This window comes from Falco rusticolus, chromosome 6, assembly GCF_015220075.1.
Source record: "Falco rusticolus isolate bFalRus1 chromosome 6, bFalRus1.pri, whole genome shotgun sequence".
Taxonomy (NCBI): domain Eukaryota; kingdom Metazoa; phylum Chordata; class Aves; order Falconiformes; family Falconidae; genus Falco; species Falco rusticolus.
The window spans coordinates 5,543,683-5,562,299 of NC_051192.1; the positions used below are offsets into that span (position 1 = coordinate 5,543,683).

At 36.2% G+C, this 18,617-nt stretch overlaps 1 protein-coding gene across 8 annotated transcripts in view; it reads left to right on the forward strand.

Annotated features, from left to right (window-relative positions):
• The window catches only part of CEP170 (centrosomal protein 170), a 101,918-nt gene that overhangs the window by 66,655 nt on the left and 16,646 nt on the right, over nucleotides 1-18,617 (forward strand). For 7 of the 8 annotated variants that reach the window (XM_037393010.1, XM_037393006.1, XM_037393003.1 and 4 more), the window contains 3 exons: nucleotides 2,522-2,648; nucleotides 8,114-9,940; nucleotides 16,012-16,246. In XM_037393010.1, the coding sequence (XP_037248907.1) occupies nucleotides 2,522-2,648; nucleotides 8,114-9,940; nucleotides 16,012-16,246 (2,189 nt within the window). The remainder of the gene's footprint in view (nucleotides 1-2,521; nucleotides 2,649-8,113; nucleotides 9,941-16,011; nucleotides 16,247-18,617) is intronic. The other variant, XM_037393007.1, reaches the window with a different exon arrangement.

Consider the following 18,617-nt stretch of genomic DNA (forward strand, 5'->3'; position numbering starts at 1 on the left):
ATAGCGTAATGTGATTCTTACAACATGAGATGACTTCAGTATGTGTCTGAAAAGACTTTTTTTTTTTTTTCAATCCAGCTTGTTGAAATTTCTTTTTTAAAAAACTATTATTCTGCTCTGAAATGTCAAGTATTGGAGATGCTTCCAGCTGTTGTGTGCGTGTGCTGTGGGTTTTTTTCAGAGGTAGAGCTTGAAGCCCTCAGTCTGAATAATAAGTCTACATATATCCATTGGTACATTTTCTGAAGATCTGTTGCTCCAGTTGAGTTTGTATATGCAATAAGCATAAGGAAAAGCAGATTTAACATGACGTTAAAAGGCTGGTATCTCCTATGTAAACCCAGGTTTTCTGAAAGGCTCTGAAATTCCTTTTGGTATTCAAGAGATTTGGAGGATTGCTTACTTGAGGGCCTGTAAAATGCAAATTGATGTGGTTTTGTAGGAAGAACATTAAGATAACTGGATGTGACTTTTTAATGTGTGTTTTATAAACCTTTCACCTTTTGGATGTGATGAAACTACTATTAAACTGCTTTTCATAGCTTTGTTGTTTGTGCTTGTACATACAGAGAGTTGTCAAAACGCACATTGCTGTAGTACAGTTAATCTGCAAAGTCTTAATATATTTATTGTAAAATGGAATTCAGATTTCTGATTCATGTCATGCCTGTATCTCTGAAGTTGTTTAAGTGGTACACAAGGAACTAGTTGGAGTTTTCTGTAGCAAAGATAATTGGGACATCTATCAGATTTGGGTTTGGCTGTAATTAATTATTTTGTTAAAGATGGACGTTCACAAGTATGGACAGAAAGTAGAGAAAAGGAAGTATGGAGATACGAAAGAAAAATGAGGCTTCAGCAGGAGTTCTCAATGCATAAATGCTGCACATTTTTGCATGGGGTTTTTGTAATATTCTTTCTGGCACCCTTTTCCTTGCATTGTGTTCAGAAATGCCCGTAAATAACAGAAACAATGAATTCCCTTCCTTTGCTGTTATTAGACTTTAATTTTATAACATTTTGATTCTAAGAAATGAATTCACAATGTGGAAATCTGTGTAACAGTTCAAACAAATTAGTTGGTGTGTCTCTGGCTTACTGCATTAATATTCTGAAAGATTTCTGATGTTGGACTTGCTTGCATTAATTAGGGTTATTCATTTAATCAGGAGAAATTAAAGATCATAAATCCAAGTCTTCTCAAATGTTGGAAAGAAGTCATACATCAGATGACATTGTTCACCATACTGTTTCTGCCAAAAATTTTTATAAAAGTTATAGAGTTGGTTCCTGGTCAAAGCCTAGAATCCCAGAGTGGCCAGGGCATTAGGCAGAAAGCAGTGTTTTGATTAGAAGTGCCAATATTTGAACAGGCGGCAGAGCTTCAGCTTCCGTTTGAAACAGGTCCTACAGATTTCCTTATTAAGCAAGTTCCTGGTATCTCCGTGTCCTTCCCATCTCTTTTGTTGATCTTGAATTGTCTTTTCTCGTTTGACTGGCCTATGGTTTTGTAATTCCTTTAGACCTGTGAATAATGACATCTGTCATTTGCAGTCCTTTGTCTTTTGAGTCCAATAAATTAGACTACGTAAACTTTGTAAAGCCTTTGATAGTGTACAGCCCGTGTGTGTGCGTGCATGTGCACATATATATGTATCAACATTTGCCTGATGCCTTTTTTTTGGAGATGTGAGCAAGAAAGACTTTTAATATATTGTGAAAAAAAAGTAATACTACATTATATTTAGGAATCAGTTTTTGGAAAAAAAAAGATCTTTAAGATACTATAACAGCAGAACATAAGATGTTTTAATTTTATATTTGGGGTTTTTTACATGTTAAAAATTTTCAAGCTTTCAAAAGGCTTATCGTCAAGAAAGTAAATTTCCTTTCTAGGTCACCTGCAAAAAAAAGGTCAGACACTGATTACGTTGACTTCACTGTTAGTCAGTAGGATGGTTTAAAACTAATCTTTGCTCCTTTTATTTTAGGCTAGACAAATACCCTGATCTTCCTTTCCTTTCCATCATAGCTTATCTTACTCTTTCAGTCCTTAAGATAGTCTTTCTGTAATGAAGGAAATAAAACCTTTCATCTGACAAGAGGGTCTTTTAAACTGGTAAAATTCCACTTTCGTGTCTTCCTGAAGCATGTTTTTAATTTTTGAACACACACCCCCTCTACACCATGTGGTTTTTTCCTGCTCTTCGGAGCTGAGGACTGAAATAACCCAGTTTCAAAACTAGCATACGTTCTAATATGTTTTATATAGGTTCTGATGCTTACAAGTTCACCGCACTAGAAAACATTCTTTATTCTGTACCAACTCTGCAGCTATATAGGGGTTTTTTTGTTCGCTTGTTTGTTTGCTATTCTAGAGCTGGTAACTTTATTGAGGTGAACTTTCTCAACTTCCTCCAGGAAAATACTGCCTGACATACATATTCAGGAAAAAACTGCAAAGAGGATATGCTATTTATCAAACAATTGTAATTTTTCTTCTTCTTCCTTTCTTCCTTAGGAAGGTTCTACTGCCCCTGGAAGTAAACGTTGGGTATCACAGTGGGCCAGTTTGGCTGCTAATCACACACGTCATGACCAAGATGACATCAGATTGGAGTCATCCGTGCCTGCTCCATTAGAAAACGGTATTAAAAGCTGGTCTTGTCATAATTTCTGCTGAAGAAACCTATGAAAAGAGTGATTATGTACCTACATAAGTAGCTTTCTTACTGTTAGTACCTCATCTTCATCTGAAATTTTTTTGTCTCATTGAGAAGAAACAGCATAAAAATGAGCTCAACAGTAGCGTTTGGCGTGGCAGAAGAGTGCCAATATTAAAGTGAATGTTACTAAAAGAAAAAATACAAAAACTGTTTAAAATTAAAGAAAGTTTCACTTGAATGCAGTTTGGGTTGGCCTGCATAGTAGGTTTCTTTCCTTACATCTTTCTCAGTGCTGGCCCCAAATTGGACTGTAATGGATGGGTTGTTAAATAGTCCAACCTGAGACTTCGTTATGCAGTTGTCATTCAGCTGAAGCATAGCATACTTCCTTATCTTGTAAACATATAAGACTGTCCATGTTTCTTGAAAACCATAGAAATCTTCTCCTGAGTAATGAACAACTTTACCTCCCTTTCTTTTGAGTGCCTGATGTTCAGGCTATGCCTGTCCTTAGTTAAACTATTCACATTTCTTCTTTTAAATGGTTTGTTCTTCAAGATCTACACTCTTGACTGTAAAGAAGTTGCTTACTGTACTTTACTTCTCTGCTGTTTTCTTCCTCTGTTTCACTTTAGAGATGATGATTTAACACAGAACTCTAGAGTAATTTTTATGCTGATACATGTGTATTGAGGTGGAGTGAATGTAGCTCTCAATTTCAAAACTGACTGGTAGCTATGAAGGGATGTCATGTTAATGAGTGCTTCCTGTTCTGAAGCTGATGTGCTGTTTAGTCATTAAGAAGTAACTCATTGTCACTCTACTACTTCAGGTATGTTTTTGTCCTGCAATTCCAGCATTTCCTCTTATTCCAGCTGACTTAGAAAGTTTCAGCATCAAAAAAAAGTTTAAAAGGTTAGGGGAAAAAATGTGGTTTAGAGGTAGAAATGCTTTTCTGTGCACAGTACTTCTGAAGATGTACTGCCATCTACAGAACATGTCCAATAACCTCTTGTTAGATGGTGGTGAGTAGAATAATATTTCTTTCTGTAGTTTTGAGTGTTTTTATAGGGGGGTTTGTTGTTTGGGGTTTTTACTTCTTTTTTTTCCCCGTAGTTACATTCACAAGTGTAATGTGTATTCTCTACTTTTTTGTTATAGCTGCTGGCTTTCTTCAGATTTTCAAGAATCCGTGTCTGTTACAATTTCAGAGCAAGCTACATCTTTGACCTATAAGTTAGTTTCTGAGAAGACTTCATTTTCAGCTGATTAAAACCAGGTCTTTCCTGCTTTCAGAGCAGAACCATGTGGTTTGTTCCCTGCTTAGACTGCAAACCTGGTCCCAGCCCTCTGTTCAGCTTTCAAGCCTACTGCAGAAAAAAAAATGGCTATTACCAGGTTCTTTTGTTTTTTTTCCCTCACCACCTTCTTCGGTCTTCAGACCAGTGACAGAGATTTCTCTAAAATGTTCATCTATTGCACATGACATAGAAAAACAAAAAAAGAGGGCAAAACCCACAGTAATTATGTTGTCCGTATTTTTCTGCCCAAATTTTAAGGTGCTTGCTAAGTTTAGATAACTCTCTTTGTTCCTGGCCTAAGTTAGATGAACTGAACCATTGTCTGAACTGCTCAATCTTGACTCCCATAGATGATAAATACATTTTTTTTTCTTTCATATACCCTCTGTTTCTCCTACACCACCTTAACGTAGATGTAAATAATATATGCATTTCCTAAGTGGATTTGCAATAGATTTACTTTACTACCCTCAGATTTCAGATAAAACTAATAAATTAATTCAGATACTTTCTATGTTCTTTATAGAGGTCTTACCTGTACAATTTATTCTTTACTGGAAAAAAAGCCAGTTAGCTTCCTCACAAAAGAGTTAGCTTTTAATTCTGTGTATTATTCTGGCACAGTGAAAGGAAGAGAAAGAACATGACTTTTAATTCTGAAGTTGAATAAATAATTTGACTACTTTAAAAAATAAAAAAGGTCAAACTGAAATATTGGGAATTTCTTCCAAAATGAAGCTGCTGTGATGTATGGAATAGTAACTGAATTTCTATTCAGGTTTATATTCAGCAGATGAAAGTATATGTAAGCATGTTTAATTGTTTCATCAGGTAGAGTTATTTTTCTGACATTTTGCTTTCTCAAATAAGTTTTCATGATCTTAAAATCATAGAAGGCGAGTCCCTTTATTGAAGCAAGCAATAAAATACATTCCACCTTCATAGTTGCATTTTCCTTTTTGGGAAAGTTTACAAAGAAATTTTTATTTTGATCTTACATAATGCAAACTTCTGTATTAATGGATGGAAGAATTCTTACCAGTTAACTGCTGCTTCTACGGTAGCTTTTCCACACCTCATAGCAGTTGAACTTTGCACGGGATACTAAAATTCAAAGAAGATGGAAAGGGGAAAAAATAAATTATCTGGTATACCTTGTACATAGAATAACGGAAATCAAGAGCAAATTATGCATGACTTGGAAGGATCAGGTGTACATGTAGGACACTTAAAAACATAGCTCTTGAGACTGATCCTTTGGGTGGTTAATGAGGGATGGTCTTTGGTTTTGGTATTGTTTTAAATTGTCACTTTCAGATGGGACACTAACTAGGATCTTTGGAGAGGTTAACACTTCTTTAACCATTATAAGAACTTTACAATTTAAGTGAAGCAACTACTGTGTAGCGCATGCCAATACTGCAAGAATTCTAAAATACTTAAGGAGAAACCCAGAAAGCATTCAAGCAGCAAAGCTGTAATGTAAAATACAGTTTGATACATATGTCCAAAGACCAATTCACAAAATCTGTCTTGTTGGGTTAGATGCCTGCATTTTCTTTAGATTTCTTAGTAGTTAAACTTTACATAACATGTATAGCCAAAGACAGTGCTGAACAACTCCACACCTTTTTTTCTACTAAAGACTGCTTGAAATTTACCAAGAAGAAAGTTACATGCCTAAATGTGTATAAAAAATTTGATCTGGTAGGTGTGTTTGAGAGAAGTCAAATCTTCACAGATAGCAATCGTATTGATTTTCATTGAACCTCCCATTTTTTTTATAATTTCCAAGCAAAATAGTCCACGAATTAGAAAAATTTGCTCAGGTTTCAGAGATACCTCCTGCTTCTCAATGAGTGTCTTAACACGGATTATACAAAAAAAGGTGTGAGTCATTTTGCATTCTTTATCAAAGGTGTGACACTGTGCAAAGGGAAAAGAAAGACTGTGAGGAGCTCAGAAAGCAACAGTTATGTACAGTTGTACAAATGTACAATTGTGTACATACAGCGTGGTTGTAGATGTTCATTTAAGTGCTTAGAGAATTCTTACAGAGAGGGAGGCGGTACTCCAGTTTATATTCCTGGAACAGCTGATGCTGGTGGAAAGCCTTGATAGTAAGATCCCAACAGGGTATGCAGAGCAGTTGTTTATAGACCTCCTGTGGTGAAAAGTGAATTGAGAGATGTGCATGTTAGTGTGTCACATTGTATTGCAACAACTGGGAAATGAACTTGCAAAAAGAATTATTTTTCTATCCAAATATACAAAGTTAGAACACCTCAGGAGAGCAATGTGTATTATCTCTGAGTAATAAAGGTTTGTTTCTGACAGCAGAACTGCTACGTTTGTTAAACGGGCAAGGAGGGAACAGTCATCACTGGAAAAATAAAGTTTGATTTCTAAAATGGGGGTATTCAGCATCACTTATTCCTGGCAACAGTTCATGGCACCGCTGTATTTTGCTGCTCAAAGAACGTTCTGTATCCACTAAGAATTCAATGACAGTGCTCTAGCAGTATTACTGCATTCTTTTGATGCTTTTTATATGTTTTCTATGTATCTCTATACTACAGTGCCTTGTTTGGGTTAAAAACATTCTTTATGCTCTCTGAGCCATAGTATGTTCTTTCTTCATGAGTAGGGCTTTTCGATACTGCTGAACGTATCTCCCAACACTGCAACCACTTCTTTGGCGGGAGGCTCGCAGGGGGTGGCTGTACCCCCTTGGTGAGACAAGAGCTTGAGCTGTGGGACAGGCAGGTAGGGAGGAAGGAGGGAGATGGTACTCCGTCCAGTAGCTTTGAGATCTGGTGCTGAATGTGTTTGGGAATGTAAGACTTGCTTTCCAGCTTTCCACTCCTTGCTGTAATAGCATACTGATATCACAGTGATTTGCTATGTAGCTATTTTAACGTACTCTGAGAACATAAAAACTTTACGTTCGCATATACGGTCCCAGTATACACGGCTGGCTAAAAGAGTTTGATTTCAGGGAGAGCATATCTTTGTAGCTCAAATTCTGCTATCTATGAAAACTTTTCTTTTTATATGAGAGCAATCCTAGCCCATGTTACGAAATATATATACTGAAATTACAATGAAGCAGGAAAAAATACCGTAGACCCTCTGAAGAACAACACAAATGTTCATGAACTGTTCCCTTCCCCAGTACACAGTCACAGAGTGTCAGCAAGGTGGTAGCCCAAGATGCCACACAAACAGGTGATTGTTCAGTCACAACCAAAATTATCCATGTTGGGAAGAAATTCTGCCTGTCCGTAGCAGAGCAGGAGGAAAGGATGTTGATTGTTCTGTCTTTGCACTCTTAACTGCCTTCTGAAATGACTCCTTCCCTTTCCCTGCAGTACGCTGATTTGGAAGGTGACTTTCTGTCATGGTCATGTCTCTGTGATAAACCAGAAATGGCTCATTGCAGTAATTCCATTGCAACATTTGAGACATTGCTTTCATAGACACTTGCTCATCAGCACTTGTGATTGCATAGAGTGAACTATTCTTTTGTATGACACTCAACATTCTGCTTCTGGTAACACAGAAGTACTTTTTTGATATATGTGATCTGTTTAATCAGGCAATACCCATTCTAAATTATGTTAGCATTTGGTTTTGTTGGGGTTTTATTACAAAATGTATTGCAACAGTGTGGAATGAAATAGTACAGCTAGTTATGTACAACTTACTTATTATAGTTTAGAGGTAGTTAATGTAATTCACTAACTGTTTCCAGTCTGTAATAAGTGGACTGTTTCCACTCTTTCCTGTAAAGAGGAAATGATGCCTAATGAGAATAGGACAAGAAGTAACGGGCTAAATTGGAGAAAGTCCAGCTCATGTTAAAGAATAAGAAAATTATTTTAAGAGTTGTCTACCCAAACAGCTTATAGGATAGTCAAATCTCCATCAATCGAGATTTTTAGGAACTCGTTACATGTTTTTAGACATACATTTGTCTAAGTATAATTGATCCTGCCATAGAACAGAGGAATGGACTAATTACTTTTTTTTCAGTTCTGTTTTATGTTATTATATTAGTCTTATGCAGTCTTAAGAACTTAATGATTCTATTTACCTTGCTATTGAATGACTTCTCAGATCCGTTTTTCTCCTTTTCGTTTTTAGACGTGGACATCAGTGAGTCTGCTATTTCCATTAGAAGCACTGGTTCGGCTGCTTCTATGACCAGCCAAGGTGAGCGAAAGAGGAGGACACTTCCACAGCTTCCCAAAGAGGAGAAAGTGAATGAAAGCTCAAAAGCAAAAACTGCATCTCATCAGAGATCAGAAATTGGTGAAAAGCAAGACACTGAACTTCAGGAGAAAGAAACGCCACCTCGTGCCTCGGACACTGACAGCAGAAGTACAGCTAAGTCAAGCAGAACAGTGAATGGTCTTTCGCCCAAAGCTACTGTAGACAAAGTTTTCTCTTTCCCCAGCTCTTCCAGTAAAGAGAGGGTTGAAACTGGCAGAGAAACTTCAGTGGTGAAACAAGCTTTAGCAAAAATTCAACAACAAGAAAGAAAGGAGCAAGGGCACTGGACACCCTCCAAATTCTCCTCTACAAAACCTGCTGCAAACCAGGCTGAGAAAGGGAGGGAGGACATTGCTGTGTCACCCAAAATGTTGGATAATCAAGACAAAGCTCCTGGACATGTTACAGATAAAGCAGAAATGAAGTTGGCGCACAGTGAGGGAAAAAGAAGAAAAAATGAGGAAACTATTAAAGGACAAAGTCCTAAAGTATCTGGGGGAGAAAAAAAGGAATCTTCAAAACCATTGGTGAGGCAAGGTAGCTTTACTATAGATAAGCCTAGCACAAATATACCTATAGAACTTATTCCTCACATTAATAAACAAAGTGGATCTGCTGCCCCTTTGGTGTCTGCGAACAGGATACGTGACAGAAGTGACTCAATGGACACTGATTCCAGTCTAGATACAACACTCATTTTAAAAGACACAGAAGCTGTAATGGCTTTCCTTGAAGCTAAATTGCGTGAAGAAAATAAAACTGATGAAGGTCCTGAGACTCCTAGCTATAACAGAGATAATTCCATATCACCAGAATCAGATGTAGATACAGCCAGCACAATCAGTCTTGTTACTGGTGACAGTGAAAGAAAATCCACGCAGAAGCGGAAAAGCTTTACAACCTTATATAAAGATAGATGTTCCTCTGGTTCCCCTTCAAAGGATGTTCTAAAATCTTCTGCAACAAGTGCCAGAGAAAAAATGGAAAAGAAGACTAAAAGTCGATCTTCAGATGGTGGGTCTAGAGCTGATGCTCGCAAAACTGTGCAGTCCAGTGGAAGAATGAGACAACCATCAGTAGATTTGACGGATGATGACCAAACATCCAGTGTACCTCATTCTGCCATTTCTGATATCTTATCATCTGACCAGGAAACCTACTCTGGTAAATCACATGGAAGAGTTCCTTTTGCCTCAGCAGATGAACTTTTACATTCCAAGATGGAAGGCAAGTCAGCTAAATCAAAAACCTCTCCTGTTGCACTTGGGCAATCTAGTAAATCTACCACTCTTCCAAGACCTCGGCCTACAAGAACTTCTCTCTTGCGCAGAGCACGGCTTGGTGAAGCCTCAGATAGTGAGCTTGCTGATGCCGATAAGGCTTCAGTGGCTTCGGAAGTGTCCACTACAAGTTCTACGTCAAAACCTCCATCAGGGAGGAGAAGTATTTCCAGAATAGACTTACTTGCTCAACCTCGCAGAACTCGACTTGGCTCCTTATCAGCACGTAGTGATTCTGAAGCAACGATAACTAGAAGCACTGCCCCATCTCGTACCCCAGAAGCTATTATCAGAAGTGGTGCAAGATTAACATCAGCAGGAGATAGTAAAGTTTCTGCTAGAACTCGAGCCAATAGCATTTCTCGACTTTCAGATTCAAAATCCAAATCTTTGGCTTCAGCTCACAATTCTCCCTCAGGTATGTGATGTTATTTGAACTAATTTTATACAGTACTAGATGTTTTTAATATGAGGAATTTATTTTTATTTTTTTTTAAGTACCTGTTCTTATGAAGCATTTCTTGAGTTTTAGTTGATGCAGTCTTTCTTTTAGGAGTAAGAGGCTTCCTTGGCGCAGGGCTTGTGGATGTTTCTCACTTGAAATCATATAGACAAGAAATTGTAATGCATTAACACTGGATATTTTTTTTAATTTAAAACCAATAACAGAGAATTGCATTGAAGCATTCAGATGTGACAGCACTGATTTGCATTAGTACAGAAACAGAGCAGAGATCATCTCTTTGCTCAAGTCATAGTGGAAGTCCAGAAGGTCAGCAGCACTTTTTACTACATAGAAGATACGATACTGATTTGTAGGGTAGGCTTAAATATGCTGAACAGCAGGTGTGCCCCAAGGTATACCCTGAGCCCTCTGCAGGGTAATTATAATTTAAGATTAGCTTCCAGAACTACAAAAATGAGATTTGGTAAGAATAATAACAATGAAGTAAAAAATGGAAAAATTAAACACAAACTACCTAACTAAATATCATAAAGTTAAGTAATTTGTATTAAAATGTTTGCCTTGCAATGGAATGGTTTCTATTCTCCGTGCCAAATCATGACAATTTATGATTTCTTCATGATTTCCAAATCATGTTGATCATCTTTTGTGTGGTAGTTCCTTCATATACTATTTTCCTATGTATGGAGGGAAAAGTCCATACAATTGATTAATTTTAACCTATTCTGTTAGAAGTGTAACATAACACAACACTTTTAAATGCAAGCAGTGAAAAAGGCTGATAGTTTTTTCCAGCAGCAATAGTAAATCAACCAGAATTACAATGTGGTAATTCTAAATAAGTGAACTTTCGTGTAGACTGAATATTTAAAATTGATGTCTGTGTTGCTTTTTGAACTGTCGTGTTACCAGCTGGACCTTATTTGAAGCCAATCCACAATCTATAAAAAAAAAAAAAAAAAAAAAAAAAAATTAATAGAATAGCCTCCAGTACTGTATGTTGTACTAAGATTATATATTCTCCTGTACTGTCTCCCATTCAGAGTTGATATAAACACCTGTGATACTTAAATCTCTCACAGTCCACAGTCCTACTGCTCTTCTGTTGCTTCTATATCATAAGTATACCTTCTTAGGATTCTTAGCATTCTTAGATTCTTCCCCAGACAGGTATCTTTTGGCTGTGTCATATATTTAGCTGAATAGAAATTTCTGAGGGATACAAATGAGGTGTTCACTGAACTATAAACTTGAGTATGTTTGATAGTATGACAGGTGTCTACAAAGATACAAATAAAAGGTAAAACTTCAAATAAAAAAATCAGTCTTGCCTTGTAAAATATCATTGGAAAAGTAGCATGTCTTCAATTTTAATCAAAGTTTTAAACTGATGTGTGCAGCCTGAAAGGTGGCAACATTGGGTCAAGGAAGAGTATCAATTAAGACTGCTTCTATATTTTTACTTTAATAATTAACATTAGTTCACATCATGATATTGCTGGTTTCTGAAAAGGTAAACCCCAGGTTATTTGTCACTTCACTACTTTTTGTGTTTTGCACAAAACTATATATGCGTTTTGAGCTTTGTGTCCATGTGAACTATTGCATGCTTCCTAAACTTGCCCCACATTGCTGCACTGAAGTGGTTTGTTGCTTCTGTGCAGGGGTGCTGGCTATCTTTCTCTTCTCAAGTCAACTAGTCTGTCATGGTCATCTCTGTTTAATGGTCATTTCATTTACCTGCATTATACAGTCAGAGTTTACTGTAGCTTGTATAAAATACCCTGTTTTCAAGAAAGAAAAAATGCCATCCTCTCATGAGCTAATCCAACATAATAAGCTAGGGATTTTTAAAAAGACCATTGTTAGAAAAATCTACATTAGAAATTGCTTCTGTCATAAAAAAAGCTTTTATCAGTGTATGTATCAAAACCAGGGAGAAGCCTGTATCGATGTAAAGGCAAAAATCTGAAAGAAATTAATAAAAGTCAGGTATTTTCAAAACAAAATCATAGCTTAATAATATTATCAACCAAGTCTTGTTACTATGTAAGTAAAGAAAATTATTACTGCTGTTTAGGATTTGGAATTCCAGATTTTGTCTGTATCAGTAAGCTTATTGCATTTTTTTTTTTTTACTGGAATACGTAGAGTATACTTCAGGTAAATCTAAATTGCTTTAAAAATTGTATAATCTTCTAGTGTATATATAAAAGTGTGTGCATATATAAATCTGTCTATATCTCCTATTATATATAGGCCACTACTCAGTACATTGCCATTTTTCCATTAGCATTTTATGAAATCATGCTAATAACTACCCAACACATCAAGTTATTAACGATATTATTTATTATTTTATTCTTAAAGGTATTTAAAACATCTTTGAATAGAAATGTGTTACTCCTATGCAGTGTATAAAAATGGAACGTAGCAGAAGCTTTCAGATCCAAAGCATATAATTCCTGAATTTAATTTTGTTTCTAGAAAAGTCAACAATTCACTTGTAGCACTTATGAAATTACTAATGAAGTGCCTGACAAAAGTGCCTCAACTCTTTGAATGTGTTTTACTTCAGGCACATTTAATCAAGGCTTAACAGCGATACATTTTCTTCTGTCCCTGGACTAGAATGACTGGAAAATTAATGACCATTACCAATACAGAGTTTGGTTTGGGTTTTTTTTTTTCTTTTACCAGAAGACTGGCTGCTATTGAAGTGTTGAAAATGTTCCATGGGTCTTCTCATCAAGGTTTAGTTAACCTTACCGCACTGTAGATCACTAAACATTGGCAGCAAAATCTTGCTTCTTAAATCCAGTCTACCAAAGAGAAAATTATCACCGCATTTCCCCGATCGTTTTGGATGTTCACATATACATGCCTGTAAAAAGGGGGCAAAAAAAGATGTAGTGACTGTCTTTTTTTTATTGTCTTGTACTTCATGGGGATGAATTGCAACATAATAGCACTAAAATTTTCAGAATGATTAGCAAGTCCATAATTTCAAGATTCTGTTAAGTTTTGCTTACCTTTAAATGAAAGGGCAAGGAGATAAATGGAACATCTTGGATGAAAATTACCAACATTAAAGTAATTACTAGAGTGTTTCTGTGGTGGGAGGCTTGATAACTGGCAACACTGTGAAGCAGAATTAGTAATTTTGTAGTACAAGCAATGAAAGATTTAATCAAGGCATTGAATCATCAAAGAGTAAAGTGTCATCAATAAAAACAGAGGAGACTGGAGACCTTTTTTCACAATTGCGGAGGAAAATTGAAGATGATGTTACAGAAGGAGATAAGTATTTGGAAAATGAACAGGACCAGACCTACTGCAAAAGTGCTAAACTGCAACTGTAAAATTAAGCATTGAGTCAGAACAGAGAGACCTTGAACGATCCGTTGTATTCAGCAGCTCTGCTGGCTTGCTGACCTAGCTGTCATTGCAAATAACTAGCAAGACAGGGTGATCAAAGCTGTTGAGGTATCTCTGGAAAAAAAACACCAAAACCCAGCAACCCTTATTAACTGCACTTTAGTATTGTCACACTACTGAGCACCAAATTTCAGGATCTCTGAAATGGGTGAACCTTGAGAAGGAAATGTATCAATGAGAGTAGATTTAATTTATAAGGCATATAATTAATGAAGTCTGTCCTCAGATCTTAAGTGATCTGAGATTATGTGAGATAAATTGAGATTATGGTGTCCAAATGATGACACTTACCAGTTTAAGGTGTTGTCAACCCATTACACTTGCAGAGTAGTCACCGATTTGGGTTTATCTGCTGATTATTTCAGCCAGTGTTTTGGAGGATTTTCTAGTTACCGGTACTGATATTCACAGTCTTTGGTGGCAGAGATAATTAATTGCACAAAGCTTTCTGAAATCTACATAAACTGTAACGACAATTTACATAATTTATAAACAGTATTGAAAACGTGCAAATGTACAGCTAGCTTAATACGAAACGTGCTTGGATATTGCTTGTCATGAACCATACAACAGAGATTCTTACTGTTAATCCTACAACAACTTTTTCCTCATATTAATGAGAAACCCACTGATAATATAAACAACATATTAAGCCCTTAATATTGAATGGTCTTTAAAAATATAGAGGGGTTTTATGGTACTGTGTAGACAATTATTGATGTCATTTCAGTTAGTATCTCTGAAATGTTTAAGCTTTTACAAAATCCAGTATTTTTGATTGAATGTATAATGTAAGAATCTTTTCCTAAAAAGTGTGAGTGGAAAAGAGGACCTAAGACTAATCTCATCAGTCTATTTTATTTCAACAAATGCTTCTAATCTGAATGTTTTAATACGAATTAACATGATAAAACACTATTTTGTACACAGAGAAATCCAAGCTTCTCCCAGACCCAGATCCTGATGTTGAAACTTACAGTGGTAGAGTACTAGAAATCAAATCTGTTTCTGATATTTCACTTCTCATTCAGTTTTTAGTTTTTAAATATATGATTACATATGCTCATTGTACAGTGCTGAGTTGCTGGACTAACTCATTTGAGAGATTTTAAGATAAATTTTATATTTATTTTGATGCATATAATTTGAACTGGGACAAAGAATTTAAACAAAAGTTGATGATAAAATGTGGGCCCAACTCATAAAGCTATTTGGACGTCAGTCACACATTGCTTGCATGCTGTTGGTGGGGAAATGTGCTTTTTCTGCTTATGTTCTACTTCCCTAAGATCAAAACAAGTTTGAAACCTCTAAAAAGAGAACAGTAAGTGACTGGAGAGACGTTTTGATTTGCTTCAATAAAGTTAGAACCTTAAGAAAAAATAATATTTGAAGCCCACATTTAAACCTGGAAAAAATTACACAAGCACATTTTTGTTTTCATTGATTAAAAATGCATTATTGTGAGGGAAGGGATGTAAGCTTATACACCAATGTCATATTCTACATACTGTAATCTTTGAGAGCATTACACAAATCTTTTCTCAACTAAAAATTACTTTCATTATTTTTTACATTCATATTGATACTTCATTTGTAATTTTTTTTCAGTGTTTCAGGAGAAATCATTAATTACTTCTTGCATTTTTTTTCTACTAAAGAAAATAAATACTTTACTTGAATGTATTATTTTAAATTACCAAGCGGTGATCACACACTTCTTAAAATTTCTGCAGTAATTACAGAGCCTCATGAATGTCCATGAGTTTAGGGGACTAAATCCCCTGCACAAATTTAGCAGGTTTTCATGATGAGCATTCCTTCACACTTAGTGATTATCTCTTCCTGCTGGGAATGTTTCAGGAGAGCGTATCTGTTATGTATTTTCTAGAGTTTGGTTGTTCATAGGGGGATGAGAGCCTCCTACTTAGTTTCACTTCTCCTATACCTCAGGCTGTCTTCAGCAACATGGCTGTATATGCTTTATGTGCTACATGTGAGAATATATGAATATGTGCTTTTTGCTCTGAGGCTGCTGTTTTTGTAGATGTGCTGCTGATTTTTGTAACACAGTATTAATTTTAACGTATTTTTTCCCGAACTAAATACATAATGCATCATCTAGGATTTTTATGCTTTCCTTATGTAAGCATGCATTCCAGGCTTGGTGCCAGCTCCGTCCTTCCTTCACATCTCTTCTTTTTTTTTTTTTTTTGTGTCACGTAAAACTTGAATGAAACTTGGGAAAAAAATCTGCAGAAAAAGTGCCGTCTGACTATATACTTAAATGTTAATGAATTGGGCCCTTGTTTTGTAATACAGTTTGCTTGAGCTCTCATACAATTACTGGCTTTTATGTCTTATTTCACTCATCATTATACAAAGAGCATCCGGTTTATGTTTTTATTAATATTTTTATTTAACACAAATTTTGTAGCTTTCTTTTTAAGATGTAGTAAATAAACCTTCTGTGAGGTATCTGGGGATTGATAATGAATAGCTGTGTATTTTTGTGATGTTACTGAAATGCTTGTTCTTATTAAAGATGCAATAATATTTCTTTTTTAATAATTAAACTAATTTAGTAAGTGCAAGATGGAGGCGCTTTCCTACAGATTATGCTTCCACCTCAGAAGATGAATTCGGATCAAACCGTAATTCCCCTAAACATACCCGTCTACGTACCTCTCCAGCCCTGAAAACCACGCGACTGCAGAGCACTGGGACAGCAGTTCAAAGTAGCAATACATTCAAGCACAGAATAAAGGAACAGGAGGATTACATTCGTGACTGGACTGCTCACCGAGAAGAAATAGCAAGGTTGGTGTTAAAGACAACCTCTAAAATAACAAAAATTTGTACCCAACCAGTTGCACAGGTACATATATAGAAGAAAGAGAGCTAATGGACTTTCAGTAGCACTCTACCGAGTGTTTTCATTCTCTGACTGAATGGGTAATTGAAGATTCTTCTTATGAGACTGGCCGACAGAACACTCAGGTTACCAGCACATCTCTTTCTGATGGAAAATGATAGTCGTTTCTGGCTTTTGAAAGCCAGATCCCAGAATATGAACTTTTGGTTCCATTAGCGAGACTTGCAGAGATACTCTCTGTGTAGCACTTTTAGTTGCTTTGTTTGCTGAGGCTGAAGTAGGTCTGGTTTTGTACTACCTGTACGTTCATCCTGAGGTAAAGTTTCAGATCAATGCATAGGTGACAGCGCAAAAAGGATTTTGGCAATGTGAGAGACCGTGTTCTCTTGTTAATTTTCGGTTTACCTAGACATTTTTTCATGTTAGGTGTTTTCTGATTTAAATCATGTATATCTATCAAAAAAATAATTTCTTTTGTTGTGAGCCCCTGAGATTAATACAGCAATTCCTCCGTTATTGCCAATAGCACCCTGCTTCAAATGAACCAAGGAAAAGGTAGTCAGTTCTGCATTCTGGTAACCAGTTACTCCCATATCATTCAATACCCAAGCAGTGAAAACTTCAAATAGCTTGCACTAAATAAGTGAAACTATGTAAGTTTATAAATGTTATTTAAAACGTAGATGCCAGTGTTCAGGTTCTGAACATTTTCACAGAACTTAAAGTTGGAAGCCTAAACAAGAAGAGTGTTTTCCTTGTGAAATCAATCTTAACACTGTGGTCTCAGAGATGCAAAGCATTGTGTTTTGCTTAGTGTGCATAATTATTTTTTTGTTTTCCTCTTTTTGATAATATTATTCCACATTTGTTTTTCTATGTGTGGTCTGTGCAAAGGGATAATGCTTTAAGAAATCTCATAGCATCTTGATAAATCATGACATAATTATTTCAAGAATAATAAATGTAAAGTTAGAGGTGGGTATAGGGAGGAACGTTGGTCTATGTGAAAAAAAAAAATTGATAGCCGTATTATATTACTTCGTCCTCGTAAGAAGTGCAGCTTGAGCCTCTACTTAAGCAAAATTTCTTGGTACATTTTGCTCATGTAGGAGAAACCAACACTGGAAGTAATTAACAATTCACTCTAAACTTATTTGATGTAGTTAGGTTTGCAGAATTTTTTCTTCCTTTGGGCTTCTTACCATTTTCTTCATTTAGACACTGGTTTTATATTTGTTTTGAAGGCTAGATACTTACCCTACCTTTTTCAGCTTCTTTATTTCCAGTGGTGAGAGGCCTAAGTGGGTATTGCCAAATCTGTGTGTAAAATTTCACACAAGCTGCATTAGATGAGCGTCTTTAAGACTAAGAAGGCTAGCACTCGGCAGCTGCGAAATGCCAGAGTGCTGTCATCTGTTGTCACTGCTTCTCGGACTGAATCCCCCTGCTCCAGTCATTAGTTGATCTTCCCTGTGCTTCCATATCTCGTACTGATGCACAGTATTGCTCCCCTGGCTTCAAGTGTAGCATCTGTCCTTAATAATTTGTGTCTCTGCTCCCTTTACCTTACCAGCCATAGTCACCCCTCTGTCATTGTCTACCCTGTTGGGTTTTTTCCCAGCCCTTAGTCCAGCCTCTATGATCAAGAGTCCCTTCAACTGTGATTAGAGCTGTTACAACAAGGATAGTTATAAGTTCTCATTAAAATGGTTTGACTTTTTTTTTTTTTTTTTTTAATAACTGCTTAGATTAGGCAGCGGTAAAGGCAGGTTTTTCGTAAAATATTTGTGCAGCTGCAAGTAGCGTAGAGACCATATGGCAAACTTTTCATTGCATCCGTGTTACCATCATACTGTCTTTCAACGGGTCTTCCAAGACTGACCCAGTTTGCTCTTTTCACAGACTCTACAATTTACAGATGTTAATAAACTTGAAAATTGGAAAGAGATGTTTAAAAAAAAACTTTATGAAATAACTAAATATAATTTAAAACCACTTTCCCTGGAGGGAATGTACACCCTCAGAATAACAGGAGCTTCACATATATTTTATTGAAGGATTTTAAAGTATTACAAAATAAACTCACTCATTGCAGGAAGTGCAACATAGTAGAATAAGCATAAAAATCTGTTTGGTAATCCAGCGGTTCAGAGCTATTACAGATATCTTAGAAGTATTTCTTATTTTGCTGTGGTTTTCTTCCTAATGCTATGGGTATCCTTTCACTACAGGTAAATAAGAACTAGAGTTCCAGGCTGTTGAAAGAGATGGTCATGCTCTCCCCATCCCAAGCCCAGTGTTCTCACCTCTTCCCTT